The sequence below is a fragment of the Entelurus aequoreus genome, linkage group LG04, assembly GCF_033978785.1.
Source record: "Entelurus aequoreus isolate RoL-2023_Sb linkage group LG04, RoL_Eaeq_v1.1, whole genome shotgun sequence".
Lineage (NCBI taxonomy): Eukaryota > Metazoa > Chordata > Actinopteri > Syngnathiformes > Syngnathidae > Entelurus > Entelurus aequoreus.
The window spans coordinates 48,617,778-48,638,516 of record NC_084734.1 but is presented as its reverse complement, the minus strand read 5'-3'; the positions used below and the strand labels follow the sequence as shown (position 1 = coordinate 48,638,516).

At 39.9% G+C, this 20,739-nt stretch overlaps 1 protein-coding gene across 2 annotated transcripts in view; it reads left to right on the top strand.

Moving 5' to 3' along the window:
* nkain2 (sodium/potassium transporting ATPase interacting 2) overlaps window positions 1-20,739 on the top strand; it is a 203,847-nt gene that overhangs the window by 175,167 nt on the left and 7,941 nt on the right. The window contains exons 6-7 of one of the 2 annotated variants that reach the window (XR_009825922.1): window positions 4,667-4,748; window positions 9,440-9,964. Coding sequence is in view for 1 of the 2 variants with exons in the window: in XM_062045073.1 (XP_061901057.1) it covers window positions 4,667-4,748; window positions 9,440-9,449 (92 nt within the window). In the remaining variant the exon portion in view is untranslated. Of the gene's footprint in view, window positions 1-4,666; window positions 4,749-9,439; window positions 11,694-20,739 lie in introns of those variants that run through there. The other variant, XM_062045073.1, reaches the window with a different exon arrangement.

The following is a 20,739-nucleotide window of genomic DNA, read 5'->3' as shown; positions in this document are numbered from 1 at the left end:
TATTTTAGTCAAGTCATTTATTTACAAAAGGTAGGCTATAGGCTACTAGGAGGTAGCAGCTACACAACAGCCAAGCACACAATAGCACACAAGCTAGACATACGTAGTAAGTCCTACATTGAACAATATTGCAGTCTAAAACAGCACATTTGTAAATGGTAACTGTATTATACTTGTACAGCGCTTTACTGCCTTCAAGGTACTCAAAGCGCTGTAACACTATATCCACATTCAGACATTCATACACAGATGGTGGGAGCTGCCATGCAAGGCTCTAATCACGGCCCATCAGGAGCAAGGGTGAAGTGTTTTGCTCAAGGACACAACAGACGTGACTAGAACGGCGGATGCCGGGGATCGAACCAGGAACCCAAAGGTTGCTGGCACGGCCGCTCTATCGACCGTGCCACGGCATCCCCAATCAATTGTGAATATAAACAAGTATCAAATAATTATAGTTGTATATTACTTACACAACAAAGTCTACAAGGCAGAAAGGTCCACTCCAGACCCTTGCAGCGCACGTCTGGAGTCGCTACCGCATATTGCTGATGCCGACCCCCTGCCACATTTGCCTTCGCACATGATAATATGGTTGAGTAACACCGGCGGCTGGCGGCTCCTCTTTGTTAACAAGAGGTAACACAAGCCGGTAATAATAGTCAACAGAACAGCCAACAAACTGCCACTGCTAACTGCCAAAGCTAACAAAGTTCTGCTGAAACCTCCGCTGACGTCAGACGCCGCTTGGCACCAGACACCGCCTTTTAAAGGCACACACACGCACACGTTGCTTTTATAAACTTCTCTCAACTGCATACGACATACATTTAAAGTTTTTTTAAAAAAACGCATTAATTACTTTTTGTGGTAAGTAACGAGTAATTGTTATTAATTAGTTTTTTAAACTAATTCTCAAAACACTACTATTAACAGTAATGTGGTGTTTAGTTTAAACTAAACTCTTTGCACGTTTTGTTTAAAGCACAGATATCTATGTCGTATATCGCGATTCGGTCTAAATAAAATATCAGTTCTGATCCATATTACCCAGCCTAATTCCCGCTTGTACCGGGTTAATATTGATATTGATCAATACTCAGGGCTCCAATAATGGTATTATATCAAAAGTGAAAAAGTTGTATTGGACACCCTTACTAGCAATGAGCGGAGGATGGGCCTAAAGGGGATGCCTCTTTTCAAGTAGCCACCAGGTCAGCAAAAGTCGGCAAGTGAGGTTGCGTAACGGCTGCTGAACAGCACTGCCATGGAACGTCTCCACCATCCGCCAATCACCACTGCCATTTTTGATGTGCATTGTTGCCGTGCAGAGAAGTAATGCGGAATTTTACGAGATTTCGTGGCTGCGTGCATAATCATGTGATAAGGGGAGTTGTAGTAAAGCAAACCACATGCAGTTTATTCTGTCCTTCCAGAGGAGCAGAAGCAAATAAATTTGGTTCTGCATTTGATATACGTAACAGCTGCTATACTGCCACACCGTGGAACGTCTTGAGCTATGCCGTCCATCAATACCCACAGACGGGCATCTGTGACCGCACAGACTTGAATTGAAAAAGACGCTAACCACACCCTGTGTCAGCTGGTAATTGACACAGGACCCCATACAGCTGTCCAGGATTTTTCCTGTATTATGATTCTTTGATTTTGGACCTGCCCTGCGATGAGGTGGCGACTTGTCTAGGGTGTACCCCGCCTTCCGTCCGAATGCAGCTGAGATAGGCTCCAGTACCCCCCGCGACCCCGAAAGGGACAAGCGGTAGAAAATGGATGGATGGATGGATAGATTTTGGACCTCCAGAATCTTATTTGGATCAATTTGTATTTATGCATGACTTTGTGTACCACACAAGCAGATTTTGGCTAAGTTGATCCGATGTGTAACGGCGACCGGCAAATAAAAAAAGCTCTGCACAAACTTAGCGCAGGGTTGTGGTATGACACCGGCATGGCAGCACCATGCGCAGAGGGTCCGCATAGGTTGGAAACTGACACATTGACTAGAATGGAAACCGAAATAGTCCGCACCTACGGTAGCGCTGTTCCGCAGCCGTACCACATCCAGTGGAAATCCGGGGTAATAAAGGCTTGGGTCCCTATTAGGCCAAAAAACATTTTCCGCTGTGGCTGTAGGCAACCTCCTGCTGTTGTTGTTTTACGAACTCCACAATATGGCAGTAGCTGCATGAAGTATGACGAGTGATCAGCATGCGCTGTAAAAAGACGGCTGTTGCTGTAAAAGTCATTATACATATTTTGTATACATTGTTAAATGATTATACATGTATTATATGTATACATTGTTACATCACTAGATGTATATTATATATACATTGTTAAAGGCCTACTGAAATGAGATTTTCTTATTTAAACGGGGATAGCAGGTCCATTCTAAGTGTCAAACTTGGTCATTTCGCGATATCGCCATATTTTTGCTAAAAGGATTTAGTAGAGAACATCGACGATAAAGTTCGCAACTTTTGGTCGCTGATAAAAAAAGCCTTGCCTGTACCGGAAGTAGCGTGACGTCACAGGTTGTGGAGCTCCTCACATCTGCACATTGTTTACAATCATGGCCACCAGCAGCGAGAGCGATTCGGACCGAGAAAGCGACGATTACCCCATTAATTTGAGCGAGGATGAAAGATTCGTGGATGAGGAAAGTGAGAGTGAAGGATTAGAGGGCAGTGGAAGCGATTCAGATAGGGAAAATGCTGTGAGAGGCGGGTGGGACCTTATATTCAGCTGGGAATGACTAAAACAGTAAATAAACACAAGACATACAGTATATATACTCTATTAGCCACAACAAAACCAGGCTTATATTTAATATGCCACAAATTAATCCCGCATAACAAACACCTCCCCTCTCCCGTCCATATAACCCGCCAATACAAATCAAACACCCGCACAACACACTCAATCTCACAGCCCAAAGTACCGTTCACCTCCCCAAAGTTCATACAGCACATATATTTCCCCAAAGTTACGTACGTGACATGCACATAGCGGCACGCACGTACGGACAAGCGATCAAATGTTTGGAAGCCGCAGCTGCGTACTCACGGTAGCGCGTATCCAACTCAAAGTCCTCCTGGTAAGAGTCTCTGTTGTCCCAGTTCTCCACAAGCCAATGGTAAAGCTTGACTGTCATATTTCGGGAATGTAAACAATGAAACACCGGCTACGTGTTTGTGTTGCTGCAGCCGGCCGCTAATACACCGCTTCCCACCTACAGCTTTCTTCTTTGCTGTCTTCATTGTTCATTAAACAAATTGCAAAAGATTCACCAACACAGATGTCCAGAATACTGTGGAATTTTGCGATGAAAACAGACCACTTAATAGCTGGCTACAATGGTGTCCCAAAATGTCCGCTACAATCCGTGACGTCACGCGCAAACGTCATCATACCGAGACGTTTTCAGCAGGATATTTTGCGGGAAATTTAAAATTGCACTTTACTAATCTAACCCGGCCGTATTGGCATGTGTTGCAATGTTAAGATTTCATCATTGATATATAAACTATCAGACTGCGTGGTCGGTAGTAGTGGGTTTCAGTAGGCCTTTAAATTATCTTACATATATACATTATTATATTATTATACATATGTTAGATACATTGCTACATCATTATACATATTGTGTATACGTTGTTACATAATTATGTGCATATTGTATATGCATTGATATATCATTATACATATATACATTGTTACATCCTTATAAATATTATAAAAACAGTGTTACGTCATTATACAAAATTAAGGACTCACTGCGGGGGGGGGGGAGTCCGCTTCATTGATAAAATCCCCCAAGTGAAGGTTCCGCAAGCCGAAGGCTAACTAGCTAAAATGCTATCTGTGAATGAATGAATGAACAAATGAATGAAGCCTTCGTACGCCAAGACATGGTCCGCACACAGAGGCATATTTGGCACAATGTCAACATTGGTGAACCGAAAAGGGTGCAAATAGAGGTGTTTGTGAATCGAGGTTCCACTGTATGTAAATTGTTACATCATTATACATTGTATATACATTGTTACATCATTATATTTATATACATTATATATATACATTCTTACATAATTATAAATTGTATTGAATATACATTGTTACATAATTAAACATTGTATGTACATTGTTACATAATTGTATATATATGCATTGTTGTATAATTATACATTTATTGTTTATATATTCTAACATCATTATACATTTATTGTATATACATTGTTACATCATTATATATATTAAGGTCCTAGCCTGCTGAATTGTGTGTAAACAGCTGCTAATAACGACTACATTCCACACGAATGTCGGCTAATTCCCTGGCAGAAAATAAATGATTTGTTGCCGACAGAGATGAGGAAGTCACTTTTTATTTTGCTGGCTGACATCAAAGCGTAAAAAAACCTTTACAGATCTTTCTATCATCCTCGACCGTCTGAGGGGAGCGACCACCTACTGGTGGCCTTCAGGCTTCCAATCTGCCGCTTCGTCATTTCATACTTGCATGCAAAATATTCTGCATGCATGATGAATGTACTCATACTTTGTACTTGTATTCATAGTACACACATCTTGGTTCTAAAATACAGCATATTTTAAACTGTTGATTAATGGACACTTTCATGTGCAGTTGACTTTATAGGCGGCTTCGACTCGTACGGATACCAAGGACCTCAGAAGACCTCCCACCTCCAACTACAACCCATGTACATGTAAGTAGTACTCACTAAATACGCTTGCACATGTAAGTAATACTCACTAAATGCACATGTACATGTAAGTATTGCACACTAAATATACATGTAAGTAGTACTGACTAAATACCCTTGCACGTGTTAGTAGTATTCACTAAATGCAAATGTACATGTAAGTATTGCTCATTAAATATATGTATACATGTATGAATCACTAAATATACACATACATGTAAGTAGGACTCACTAAATGTACATGTCAGCATTGCTCATTAAATATATTGTACATATACATGTAAGTAGTATATACCAATTACACATGTACATGAAAATATTAAGCCATTAAATATACATGTACATATAAGTATCACTCATAAATACACATATATACATGTAAGTAGTATTCACGAAATACATGTACATGTAAGTAGTACTCCCTAGTTACACATGTGCATGTAAATAGAACTCACCGAATCCATGTACATGTAAGTATTACACATTCAATAAATGTAAGTAATACACACTAAATTCATGTGAATATTTAAGAATGATACACTAAATACACATGAACATATTCACTGAACAAAAATATAAACACAACACTTTTGTGTTTGCTCCCATTTGTCATGAGTCGATCTCAAAGATTTAAAACTTTTACTATATACACAAAATACATTCCGACTCAGCTCCTTCTTCACCACAACGGATCGATACAGCGTCCGCATTACTGAAGACGCCGCACTGATCCGCCTGTCGATCTCACGATCCACTCTTCCCTCACTCGTGAACAAGACTCCAAGGTACTTGAACTCCTCCACTTGGGGCAGGGTCTCCTCCGCAACCCGGAGATGGCACTCCACCCTTTTCCGGGCGAGAACCATGGACTCTGACTCGGAGGTGCTGATTCTCATCCCAGTCGCTTCACACACAGCTGCGAACCGATCCAGTGAGAGCTGAAGATCCTGGCAAGATGAAGCGATCAGGACCACATCATCTGCAAAAAGCAGAGACCTAATCCTGCAGCCACCAAACCAGATCCCCTCAACGCCCTGACTGCACCGAGAAATTCTGTCCATAAAAGTTATGAACAGAATCGGTGACAAAGGGCAGCCTTGGCGGAGTCCAACCCTCACTGGAAACGTCCGACTTACTGCCGGCAATGCGGACCAAGCTCTGGCACTGATCATACAGGGAGCGGACCGCCACAATCAGACAGTCCGATACCCCATACTCTCTAAGCACTCCCCACAGGACTTCCCGAGGGACACGGTCGAATGCCTTCTCCAAGTCCACAAAACACATGTAGACTGGTTGGGCAAACTCCCATGCACCCTCAAGGACCCTGCTGAGAGTATAGAGCTGGTTCACAGGTCCACGACCAGGACGAAAACCACACTGTTCCTCCTAAATCCGAGGTTCGACTATCCGGCGTAGCCTCCTCTCCAGTACACCTGAATAGACCTTACCGGGAAGGCTGAGGAGTGTGATCCCACGATAGTTGGAACACACCCTCCGGTTCCCCTTCTTAAAGAGAGGAACCACCACCCCGGTCTGCCAATCCAGAGGTAGCGCCCCCGATGTCCACTACCTTGGCATAATACAAAATAATTAACATTTCAATGCAGCCTGCTGAATATTTTCAAACCATAGAAATGAACAAGGTCTGCATGAAGCAGGAAGGAAGCAAAAGTGCGGAACTGTCTGGACCAAACATTTGTGTCCTAGATCCCAAATTATTACTCAAAAGGCATTTTGCTCTTTTAAGACTTTTTTCCTTGCCAAATCCCCTCATGAGTGACTACAACCATGCAGGAGATTATTATTCAGTAATCACGCGTGTGGAATGTTCTACAGAACTGTAAATAAAGTGATTTGGACTAAAAATGGCAGCAGGTTGTGAAAGAGTGCGCGTGAGCAAACGGATTGTAGAAACAAAGAATGACAGATGAAATGTTCCACTAAACAGAGAAGAAAGGCAATAAAGGCACATTCTCTACTTTTATGTGTCCCTGATGGAGGATATAACACACATCATAAATCATTGACCCCCCCCAAACACACACACACACACACACACACACACACACACACACACACACACACGCACGCACAGAGCAACACAAAAGATGCTGTGTTAATGCACTCACACACACACAAAGACAAACATTATCAATATGCTATCATTGTTCCTGCAGCTGTTGTCCTTTCACTTTCTGTTGATTGGCTGTGGCCAAAGGGAACAATAAATTGGTGTGTCCCAGAGGAAATCTCTAACGCTCTTGTCACACCTTGACACACACATGCACGCGCGCACACACACACACATTTCAGCACAATTATTGCCTCCAGAAATATTTACAAAGTGCTTCTTTGCAAAGAAAAATAAAATCTTCAGCTGATCTTGTTGACCTTTTGTGTTCCACACGGCTGAATCGCCAGGACGCTTCACTAGGTACACCTGCACACAGTAACGAGATAATAACCACATTCATGGTGTTTCGTGTTAAATTAACATATACTTATGTTTATTCAACATTCTTTGCTTTATATCTCATTTGAGCATTTTTTATTTAGTTTTTTCATTGATTTCCATCCATCCATCCATTTTTTTACTACTGCTTTGTCCCTCCTGGGGTCCCAGCTGCACTGGGGCGGAAGGCGGGGCACCTCATCACAGGGCCAACACAGATAGACAGACAACATTCACACTCACATTCACACACTAGGGCCAATTTAGTGTTGCCAATCAACCTATCCCCAGGTGCATGTCTTTGGAGGTGGGAGGAGCCGGAGTACCCGGTCACAGTCACGGGGAGGACATGCAAACTCCACACAGAAAGACCCCGAGTCCGGGAATTGAACCCATGACCTTCTCTTCTATTCTGCCCCTTTTCATTGATTTGACAAATAAAATAAATACATGATTGACTTAAATGTAGTATAAACTCACCTTCTAGTGTGATTGTATTATTGTGTGAACGCTGGAAATACATGAAGTATTGTAAATATTATTCCACCCTATTTTTCATTAAATTCAAACCATTCCACTTTGAAAATGTTTGAAATGCACAGGACATTTTTGCCCATTCAAAATGGATGGACAATTTTTTAAACTTCCACATTTGTCAACAAATTCAATGTAAGTGAATTGCTAGCATACTACCTTTAGTAATGTTTTACTTTTTTCAAACATATCCAGGAATTCCACATTTTCTAAGAATATTTTTCCATTAAAAATAAATAGGTCATTTTTCAACCGATTCAAACTGCTCCAAAGTCAAAATGCTCCTTATGTTAGTCAATCGCTAGCATGCTAATGTTTGAATGTTGACATTTTAAACACTTTTTGCAGGTATGAAACTAAAGATCATATATGTTGGTACTTGACGCAACTGTTGGCTTGCTGACATTTCATGCTAGGTTGTGTAGCTTATTGCAGATACACACCTCAGCTGTATTTTTGTGTTACCTGACGCCTTCTGTCTAGCATCTGTCAGCATTTCAGTTTGGCTGTTCAGCATTCACACCAGTTTCTACTGAAATGGCTCTTTCAAGTTATACTTAGTTTTTCATTTGTCGCAGTGAACAAAATATGTAAATTATTTATTTAGAAATAGAATTGAATAGAAAGTACTTTATTGATCCCTGGGGGAAATTCAGCACCACAGTTCGCTCACAATAGACAATAATAATAATAAATAATATAATATATTATATATATTATATATATAATATATATAATACCGTTATATGAATAATATAAATATATTCTACATTTAAGTGCAGTCAAGGAACTAGTAGACTAGAATTAGTAATACTAATTACTAAATGTGCTACCTACTAAAGCACTTTCTAAGAAGAGCAGTTACATTTATGGTGTTTTCACTCCAGAAGTCACCAAATAAATAGAATTTTTGTAAAACAAAAAGCAAAAACACAATTGATTAATTAATACAATATGATCAAAACCTAAAAAATCTTCATTGATACGATTTTTATTTGTGGAAAAATGTTGACAAATGTCTTTTTTTTTGTTATGTGCACCATGAAAACACAATAATAAGTAGTGATGGGTCCAACGATACTGAAACTGATGCATTGTGAAACATGAGGAGTGATACTGTGTGCCTCCATGTCTTAACTTCCAGTGTCAATACATCCAGTGAGTGTGCCAAACACTCACTGAGGTTTAATTTACCTACTCAGTGGCCTAGTGGTTAGAGTGTCCACCCTGAGATCGGTAGGTTGTGAGTTCAAACCCCGGCCGAGTCATACCAAAGACTATAAAAATGGGACCCATTACCTCCCTGCTTGGCACTCAGCATCAAGGGTTGGAATTGGGGGTTAAATCACCAAAAATGATTTCCACCACCGGTCCCCTCACCTCCCAGGGGGTGAACAAGGGGATGGGTCAAATGCAGAGGACAAATTTCACCACACCTAGTGTGTGTGTGTGTGTGTGTGACAATCATTGGTACTTTAACTTTAACTTAACTTTACCCAGCATTAATAATAATAACAAATACATCAGAATTGACCCGTTCCAGGGTCAAACTTTGGCCATTATCAAACAATTTAACGTTCTAATCAGTCATTCAAGTGTAAAAAGAAATTAGCCCCTGGTGACAGTAAAAAAAAACATTTTAAACATGTTTTGCTTCCAAACAATGTTAGGTATTTTCTAAAGATTGTGTATTTTGTCTTTTCAGGTCCAAATAAAAGACCAGGAACTTCTTTAGAAGAGCTGCCTTACTGCTTTGTTTTGTGTTTGTTTGTTTCTACTCTAAAAGTATTTTTGAGGAAGGAAACAAGAGGACACTGAGTCCTTCCAGTGTTTCTCTGATGAAGTAAGAGTGACTTCTGGTGGTGGGAGTCACTTACTGCATTAGCGGCTATAAAAACATTTTTGAGCACCTTCATGGCCAACTTCTGGAACTTTCCCTTGCTCTTTAGTGCCTGGTGAGACTTCCTGACAACAACAACAACCAAACAAGGAATGTCTGACATCTTTTTTTTCTACTTCCTCAAAAGTTTGGATTGTGGATGTTAGCAAAGCATCACAGACATTTTAAAAAGACACAAAGCGACGTCCAAACGTGCTAAAACGAATTCATGTTTACATCTTTGACAAGACTTTTTTAATCAAAGAACTTTTTGTGCTTTTTCAGACCTCGGTTGTCTGAATAATTTGTCTTCCAGCCACAAGAGGCGGGCAGGAAGAAGACGAGGGAGAGGTCAGGCAGCCTTTTTTTCTTTCTTTTTTTTGCTTGTTTGCCAGTAGCATTCATCCCTAACTAAGAAATGTCCCAAAGTTGACGTGTTGGCGCGACACAAATGACAATCACAGTCAGGGCGGCCTCCATTTGTAACTCATTTAAGGTCAAAAAACAATGTTTAATTCTTAAAGAGACACACACGTCCAGGTTTTCCTTGGTAAATCCTCCGTGACTCAAATTGTCAGATGTGCGTTATTGTGTGCAGAATTCTCACAAAATGTAAACTATCCAACCACTCCAGACTAAAATTGGTATGTTGTATTACTCACAACAATGTGGGGAAAAACACAGCAAAAAACATGTTTTTTGTGAACAAACATTTGTAACCGCTACAAATAACAAATCCCAAAACGTACAAACATTTAATTTGACGTAGATATAGACAAAAATAATAGGATAGCCGTATGTCTAATCATTTTTTTTAGTGTGACCTTGTGATCAAATCATAATACAATGTCTTCACGTCTTTAAAACATCTTTACCTGCCCTTTAAACAAATTCAAGCGAGCAACAAGCAGAACGCTAATAAGTTCACTTCATCGCCTCTTAGTGACCACCAAGAATATTGCGTGAGTTTTGTATCATGGCTTACGTCGCTTCTTTTACGTCCAGTTGACTGCTGACGTCACAGCCTGGAAGTGTGAGACGCTTTTGTTTTGTTTTGGTGCTTTGTTGAGAAGGGTATAGCTGCGAGGGTGACGACAACAGAAGTGGACCGTGTTTTAAAGACAGGAGACTTGATTTGTAACGTGAACCAAGATGGCTCACGCAACGCACCATTGGTTGTTATTATTTTGGTTGCTGATTACCGTATTTTTCGGACTATAAGTCGCAGTTTTTTTCATAGTTTGGCCGGGGGTGCGACTTATACTCTGGAGCGACTTATGTGTGAAATTATTAACACATTACCGTACCAAATAATATTATTTAGCTCATTCACGTAAGAGACTAGACGTATAATATTTCATCGGATTTAACGATTAGGAGTGACAGATTGTTTGGTAAACGTATAGCATGTTCTATATATTATCCCCCAAAAATTCGACTTATACTCCAGTGCGACTTATACATGTTTTTTTCCTTCTTTATTATGCATTTTCAGCCAGTGCGACTTATACTCCGGTGCGACTTATACTCCAAAAATACGGTATTTACAACTCTAACCCTAACCACAACCCAAACCTCTCTGTAACCTTAACTTATGTTCAGTAGTCATTTTTGTTCATTTCTGTGTTAGGTATTGTCTCTCCAGCTTCTTCTTTAAGTGGGCGCAACCTAGAGTAGTTCTGTGCGGCCGCAGCTTGGTTTAATTGGCTTTGTTTGGCCTAAATTGAAAAAATGGTTGATTTACTTCAGAAGACATTTTGTCACTGCAAGATTTACTGAGCTGCCTGATCGGCTTGTGCATGAGCCAAAAGTCAGCAACTTTTCTTCCTCACTCTACAAAGTTTTTCCAAATTAAAGTTGTCCCTCATTTATATGTTCATAGTTAGAGCATAAAAGCACTGTTTATGACCTTCTAAATATTGTTTTAAACATAATTAGACTCATTTAAACATGAAATAAGACCCATATAGTCACCTTTACACCCGTTTCATCCAAAAGGGTGTTCTGCTGTAGATTACAGTCCTCACCAGTAGCCTGAAGAATCCTCCAAGCGTCATTGCTATGGTTGTCACCCGGCCACTACAACACGAATAGGCTTGGAAATACTTTATCACATGCTGGGTGATTACTCCTAGTTAGAACTGGGCTTCCATGTGCTGAAACCACAGGCCTAAGTTGTTCTGCAAAAACTTAGTTAACTTAACAGTCGCAGCTACGACCATTAGCCGTGTTAGCATTACCCGTCTTGCGTTGTCATTCCACATCACTCACATAAAGGCTCACCAATGTCATGTGCAGCTGATGATGTCAAAAATGAAGTGCATCATCTCCACTTAGCATTGCCCCGACAGCTGCTGATAGCAGTCTTGTTAGCACTAAGTGGTGCACCAGTACTGGTATGTGTCACGTCTCGTCTTTTGACACTGTCACTCCAAAGTCTTACCAGTGTGGAGATGTGTTATTGATGAGGCAGGAGTCAATGATGAAGTCCATTAAAAAGTTGTACCGCCAGAAGTTAGTTAACTTGATTGCCGCGGTGAAGATAGCGCTAAGAGTAGCAGCTATATTGTCAGCATTGGTCACCTTAAAGGCCTACTGAATTTTTTTTTTTTTAATTTAAACGGGTATAGCAGATCCATTCTATGTGTCATAGTTGATCATTTCGCGATATTGCCATATTTTTGCTGAAAGGATTTAGTAGAGAACAACAACGATAAAGTTCGCAACTTTTGGTCGCTGATAAAAAAAAGCCTTGCCCCTACCGGAAGTAGCGTGACGTCACAAGCTGGAGTGCTGCTCACATTTCCCCATTGTTTACACCAGCAGCGAGAGAGATTTGGACCGAGAAAGCGACGATTACCCCATTAATTTGAGCGAGGATGAAAGATTTGTGGATGGGCAAAGTGAGAGTGAAGGACTACAGTGCAGTGCAGGACGTATCTTTTTTCGCTCTGACCGTAACTTAAGTACAAGGGTTCATTGGATTCCACACTTTCTCCTTTTTCTATTGTGGATCACGGATTTGTATTTTAAACCACCTCGGATACTATATCCTCTTGAAAATGAGAGTCGAGAACGTGAAATGGACATTCACAGTGACTTTTATCTCCACGACAATACATCGGCGAAACACTTTAGCTACGGAGCTAACGTGATAGCATCGGGCTCAAATGCAGATATAAAAAGAAATAAACCCCTGACTGGAAGGATAGACAGAAAATCAACAATACTATTAAACCCTGAACATGTAAATACACGGTTAATGCTTTCCAGCTTGGCGAAGATTAAGAATACTGTTGCTAACGACGCCATTGAAGCTAACTTAGCAACGGGACCTCACAGAGCTATGATAAAAAACATTAGCGCTCCACCTACGCCAGCCAGCCCTCATCTGCTCATCAACACCCGTGCTCACCTGCGATCGACGGAAGGACGAAGGACTTCACCCGATCATCCGTGCGGTCGGCGGCTAGCGTCGGCTAGCGCGTCTGCTATCCAAGTCAATGTCCTCCTGGTTGTGTTGCTACAGCCAGCCGCTAATACACTGATCCCACCTACAACTTTCTTCTTTGCAGTCTTCATTGTTCATTAAACTAATTGCAAAAGATTCACCAACACAGATGTCCAGAATACTGTGGAATTTTGAGATGAAAACAGAGCTTTTTTGTATTGGATTCAAAGGTGTACCAATACTTCCGTTTAACTAGTGACGTCACTCGCATATGTCATCATACAAAGATGTTTTCAACCGGAAGTTTAGCGGGAAATTTAAAATTGCACTTTATAAGTTAACCCGGCCGTATTGGCATGTGTTGTAATGTTAAGATTTCATCATTGATATATAAACTATCAGACTCCGTGGTCGGTAGTAGTGGGTTTCAGTAGGCTTTTAACCTGGAAAGGGAGGTCCCGCTAGGTGAATATATTTTCTGATTGCCACAACATAATAGAAAATAAGAGTAATACCACACTGTAATGCATTTAAGACATAAATAGGACTTAATCTAACACTTAAAGCAGCACTAAGTAACTTTACAACCTTCATCAAATATTTTCTCAACTTTTGGAATGATAAATGGACTTACAATTAGTTGAATGACACTTCTGTCATGGCCTGAGGGGTCTGTATCGCTTTTACTGGCACTTAGCAACTTTGAGGAGGGTGGCAGGGTAACCTGCCACACAAAAAATTACAAATGTGCTGACTTGCTTCACGGCATACGTCACTCCCCCTTACCCAATTCGTTAAAAAGACAGAAGCCGATGCGAACGCCTACATGCCACCCGAAAACTAAAATAAGAAGAAGAACGCCTACGTGCAATTACTGCTATCATGGCCGAAGCTGCAAAACAACCAAAGAAACGAAAAGTTTTGTCTGAGGAGACAAAAAAGTAAAACGGAGCTTACGCGGACACAAAGGACAGTCGGGCTCAACATTGCCCCGGCTTTCACTTGAATAGTGATATTGTTAGCTATCAGAAATTTGCGTGGTAGCAATAAATAGCCACCAGCTTGATAGTTCCCAGTTCCACACTACTTCCTTCGAAAAGACTCTCCCGCCGGTCTTTCTTTGCTTTGGACCTGCATCCTCCCCGATACAGTCTTGGTAATAGCGTCATGTTTGTAGCGCAATCCAAGATCATGTCTTGATAGTGTCTGCTCTTTAACATCGGCATAGCCATTAGAGACGTAATATTTGTGCCAAAATTACAGCGGACATCATGTCAGTATGACGCTATATGCGCTAGTCCTCATGGGAAATGTGGTCTTCTTCTGGCCAAACACGACCGCTTTGGTCTTCTGGCACTGCCAAAGTCAACCAAAAGTGAAAGTTCTTTAGTGGGGCTTTAAATTTGGATACAAATATGTAGAACATGCTATGTTAAAGTGAAGCCACAATATTTGAAGCACGATGTGGCAAGGGACATTTTACTTATTTATTTATTTAAACGAAGGTTGGCAAAAGTATTTACAGATAATCAACATCTACTGTTTAAAAACGTAATTAACTTCCATCCACATCGTTCATTCTTCAAATTTGAAACTGTCCTTTTCATTTTAGCTTTGAATCATGGTGACATATTGTTAATTACATTCCCTTAACTAAATAAGCTCGCATTTTTTGCTAATAATTGAAAACTTGTTACATTGCAGGAAGCTATGTTTGCGCATGCGTGTTGCAAATGCAGTCTGTTTATGCACAAACCCATCGGGCAGCAGTGTTTCCAAACATACAATAATTGTATCTTCTGTGAATCAATAACTCCCCAAATCCTACAATGTACGATAGTTTGACTCCTTCAATACTTGGCAGTTAGCAAACACAAACCTGATACATCCTGTTTACAGCCAGGTGAGGGCACTTTTCTGACAGTGGCAGTTTTTTTCCAACAGTTTATTAGAAGGTACAACTACATTACAAGCTGCTCTATACACAGTCTGTGATAATGCTCTAGTATAAGCTACATCAAATAGAGTATATTTATATTGTGGAATAGTTTTCCTCAAAATGCGAAAATTTCAAGGTTCTGGTAAAATAACTTGTCATTTTCCATCTGGCAAAACTGACAAATGCTGTTCTTTTTTTTCCTGTTTTGCCCCAAGTTTCCTCATGAGGGACTCAAACAAGTAATGATTGTGCAGAATTCTCTGGAAGTGTAAAAAAAGTGTTTGTCATCTAACATGAATCAATTTAAGTGGACCCCGACTTAAACAAGTTGAAAAACTTATTCGGGTGTTACCATTTAGTGGTCAATTGTACAGAATATGTACTTTACTGTGCAACCTACTAATAAAAGTCTCAACCAAGTCTCAACAACAATTAACAATGATTCCATGCTAACCCGTTTGAGGCTTAAACCCCCAAAAATAGTAAATTATCGAAAAGAAAACCCAATTGTTTCTCTTTTAGTATAATTACTTCCCCAAGTCCTCTCATAAGTGAACAATGAAGACTCTTGTCCAATCATTTATGTTAAAAGTGCCAATGGTGTGTGGTTCTGTGCAGAAAGTGTAAACAAACGGTTGGCTTGGGACTAAAAATGACTGCCGATATGAAAATAGCAAAAAAAAAAATGTGTCATCTAACAACAGTTTCTTCTTGCTTTTTAGTAAAAAAAAAAAAAAGTTGTACCACAACATTTTGCAGTGTTTGAGGTAAACTTTTTTGGTTTTTGGCCGAAATCCCTCGTCAAAAATGGTAACTTACCCCAAAAAACGCAAAATGTTGCTCTTTTATGACAATTGCTTCCCATAATAAGACACTTGTCCAACTTTTCACATCATAAGTGCCAATGGTGAGTGCATGGTTTCGTGCAGAATTTTCAAGAAGTGTAAACAAACGGACTGCTTGGGGCAAAAAATGGCCGCCGACATAGAAAGAAAGCAAAAAAAGTGAGATTTTTTTTTGCGCTTCAACTACTTTTTGGGACTTGCTGGACCAAACATTTGAGGCCTTGTTAAGCAAACTTTTTCTTGACGGACTTGGAAGAAAGTGTGTGTTTTTGCATGAGGTGTCTATCAGATGTTGCATATTTACTCTCATGCCTACTTCCTAGCTACTCTGAGGGAACTTTGTTAAATGCTTCTCCTCAAAGAAATGTGAACTTTTCTCGTTCTTTGTTTTTATAATAGTTTGGAAAAAAACAACCATGTAATCTGTGACAAAGTGTTTCTTGTTTTCTACCGTGTGATGTTGTGTACAATTGTGCTTTATTTTACTAGGCTTTTTTTAGACAGCCGCTAGGGATGGGCATTATAATAATTCTTTGTTAACAATCATCATTTTCAAGCCACAGTAGGAGTGCACTACTCAGCTGCAGCCAGTAGAGGTGCTGTTGTTTGAGTCTCAGCTGGATGCCAGTCCAAAATAAACTGAAGTATCAATCAATCAATCAATGTTTATTTATATAGCCCTAAATCACAAGTGTCTCAAAGGGCTGTACAAGCCACAACGACATCCTCGGTACAGAGCCCACATACGGGCAAGGAAAACTCACCCCAGTGGGACGTCAATGTGAATGACTATGAGAAACCTTGGAGAGGACCGCATATGTGGGTAACCCCCCCCCCCTCTAAGTAGATACCATAAATGCTCTAATTATAGCCAGGGTAAACCGCAAAGAGGACGCTCTGGTAATTGGCTAATTGGAGAAAAGAATGTACTTTTTTTACTTGAATAATGATTTGAAGTGCATGAGAAAGTGCAAAGCAAACAGCAGCTCTCTTGGACCACATGGTCATTCAACAAGTACACAGCAGCAACACAACCAATGTTGTAACAGCGCGAAAGAGCAAACAGCCGAGTCAGCGTTAATACTGTTGACAAGTGTAACATGCATAACTTTCACGCAGACACTTGAGTAGCAACATTTGACATGCATGCCGAGCTAAATGAAGCTGCCGGATGCTGACCGCTTGTAGAAAAATAGCTACATCTGGAGGTTGCCTACAGCCACAGATGTCAATTCCAATGTTTTTTGGCCAACGCTAATTGTAGACTAGTTAGAGTTGTGTTCTTTTGTACACCACGCTAGGGGTGTCTTAATTCAATATTGGTATGGGTCCGATATTTGCAAAAACATATCAGAATATGGGCTTTCATGTCAAAAATCTGATACAAGCAGTCCTGCAGCGTGTTTACTTGTGCAATGCTGGACAGCCAGTTAACATCTAAATGTCCTCCAATAAACACACAAGGTTGGTCTTTTCTTGTAAGTCATTATCAAAATGTAAACATGGTAGGCTATAGGCTACTAGGAGCTAACAGCTACACAACAGCTAAGCACGCAAGCTAGACATGAATAAAAACTGCCCATCATTGAACAATATTGCAGTCTAAAACAGGACATTTTTCAATTTAAACAAATATCAAATCATTGTAGTTGCATATTGCTTAAACATATAAAATCTTCAAGGCAGAAGCCGATTAGACAGTATCCAGTAACAAACATGTCTGCATCATTCAACTTACTGCATCATGAGCTTAACTTTGTGAATTATTGTGACCACTAGGTGTTGCCAAAACAATTACCACTTCACTTCAACTTGAAGACAGCGTAAGTCTGTCATAAGGTTAGTGTTTTTCATACCTACTATTGTTCTGTTCGGCTAATTTGATTTGATCCAACCATTTCTAACATGCTCCATTACAAAATGATAAACGTAGGTTTGATTTGTGCTGACATCGTATCAGATTAATATCAGTATCAGCCTCTACTCTAGTCTCCAATATTGGTATCGGAAGTGAAAAAGTTTGAGACACCTCTCGACCACACATTTGAATACAGCAGCCTCTTGAGCTGGAGCTTTTACGGTAGCTACATTGTCATATACAACACTGGCACGGAAACAGGAGTTCAGAACATTCTGAGAGATTCTGGCATCTCATTAAAAGTAATAAAATCATGGACTGATATTTTTTACCACAAGGGAATGTGGTCAAATGCCCATCTCTAACAACGAGCATCCCTGTAGAAAACAAAGAAGCTGCAAACTGAAAGTGAAAGCAAAAGAACATAGTTGTATGGGATGTGGACTAGTCGTGCTAATAAATGCAAATAGTTCCATGTAGTAGTAAAGAGCAGCAGTTATTGACAGTGTTCACAGGACAAATTAGACTTTGAAAGAGTCAATAGAGATTGTTGTCTGTGAACTTGTGGACACACAAAGAAAAAATATCTGAAGCCACATTGTGTTTTATGTCAATAAACTTTCAGTCAAGGCTTTGTACGCTTCTCAAATCTCAAAGCACCACCATTTTGTTCAAAGTATAGCATACACTGTTGCACTGAAAACAAAATGTATCTTCATGGCAGCCATTTTGGACAACACAAAGGTTTTTCTACACCTCTACAGCTTTTATTCTTCCAGGGTTTTGCATTTCAAATGGAGCTCTTAGTAACTCATATCTGTCCCTCCAGGTCAAGTCAAGTCAAGTCAACTTTATTTATATAGCACATTTTCAACAACTGTTTAGGTTGCACCAAAGTGCTTTACAGGTTAAAAAAGCATGGAGCAAACAAAAAACAAACAAAAAAAAAAACCAACAACAAAAAAAACAACAACTAAGCAAAACAAAAAGCAAACAAACAAAGAACATAAACAATGAGTGTGCTAAACAAGACAATGCAAATGCAATACGGTAAAAGGGGTCGAATAAAAAGTTAAAAAAAATTTGCAGAAAAAAAAAAATTAAAAAAAAAAAATTAAAAAAAAAAAAATTATAATAATAAAAGTGCTACAAATTGAAAAATACAACTAAAGCGAAGGGGTGGGAGGGGGGGGGGACTAGAAATGGTGGCCTAGTGGGCGGACTCAGCTCGGGTCAAAGGCCAGCGAGAAGAGGTAGGTTTTAAGGAGGGTTTTGAAGACCCCCAGGCTCCGGGCTGACCTAATGTGGAGGGGAAGGCTGTTCCAGAGCTTAGGGGCGGCAACGGAAAAGGCTCTGTCCCCTCTGGTCTTTAGCCTGGATCTGGGGACCGCCAAAAGCATTTGGTCAGCTGACCTCAAGGCTCTAGACGAGGTATGGTGATGCAGCAGCTCGGTCCGCTGAATTTAATTTTTTTATCGTTGCCGCCTAAAATGCCTGAAATCCCAGCAGATTGTTTTTGCAAAATCTGTGGCTTATTTTTTTTCCATAAGATTAAATCAACTCTGGATTTTATGGATTTGTTATCAACATTTTAAATGTGACCTTAACCTCAAAAAGCACAGGATTTCAACAAAAAATGGAAAACAAATACTGTATTGATGTTTACTCATTTCATACCACGCAGACTTAAAAGTAGACACTAGATGGCAGTAAAAGCACATTCTCAGTTCATGTGTTTGTTTCACGCTTGAAGAGTGTTGGTCCAACTTAAAACATTAATTTATATTCCAACACAGTTACTCCCTCACATTAGGAGCATTTGTGAACTGTTGAGAGCAATTTAAAGTGCTAATTAATGTTAGTAAACAAGAAACGATGAGAGATTATCATCACACTTCAACAGCTCTAACATGTTAAGTGCTGCCTCTTTGCTCGGTCAGCATTGCAAATGAAAACATGTTAATGGTTTTACCTTGGATTATTAAAGGGTAAATACGTATATTAATACATGTAAACTAGGAAGTAAATGTTGATGTACTACATTACCCAGACCAGAAGGTTTAGCGCTGTAGACAGGAACATTAAGTAGGTCTGAGCTATGCGGGAGAACGACAGTTGTGTCGTTTGATCGTTGATATATTGTTACATGTTATTGTCCCTGCTTTGTCTACACAAGAAACAAACATACATTTTAATTAGACGGTTGACGTGTGAGTGTATGCAGGGAATTTGCCGGCACTGGACAAAGTTGCGAGGCCACAAACAATTCATTGAGATCGGCTAAATGTGCGTACATTTTGACAGTCACTTTAAACCAGTGTTTCTTAACCATTATTGGGCTGGCAAAAAAAATCAGTTCCTCAGTTGTAACACACTTTTCCACCAGTATGACAATAGCAATCAAACATTGGAAGTCGAGAGCTAAAGTCATAGAGAAGTTTAAGTGCAAAATATATGACTAAGGTGGTGTATCTGTATTTTCATTTGCACTTTAATTGTATTCACAGTTAATTCAAGAAGAATATATATGTTATGTATTATTTTAGTTAAAATGTATACTGTATATGTATATGTATATATATATATATATCACCAGCTCAGTGGCCTTGTGGTTAGAGTGTCCGCCCTGGGACTGGGAGGTTGTGAGTTCAAACCCTGGCCGAGTCATACCAAAGACCCATTGCCTCCCTGCTTGGCACTCAGCATCAAGGGTTGGAATTGGGGGTAAATCACCAAAAATTATTCCTGACCGTGACGCATGCAGTTGCTCACTGCTCCCCTCACCTCCCAGGGGGTGGAACAAGGGGATTGGTCAAATGCAGAGGACACATTTCACCACACCTAATGTGTGTGTGACAGTGGTTGGGACTTTTAACTTTAACTTTATTTTAGCCCTGGGTAATTGTATGTAACTTTTTTTTTCATCAGTATTTATGAATCCCTTCTTGATTAGTATTAATTTTTGTAATCAGCCTGATCTAATAATCTTTGTGATGAATACATGCTTTCATATCATTTGACAAGGTTTATTTT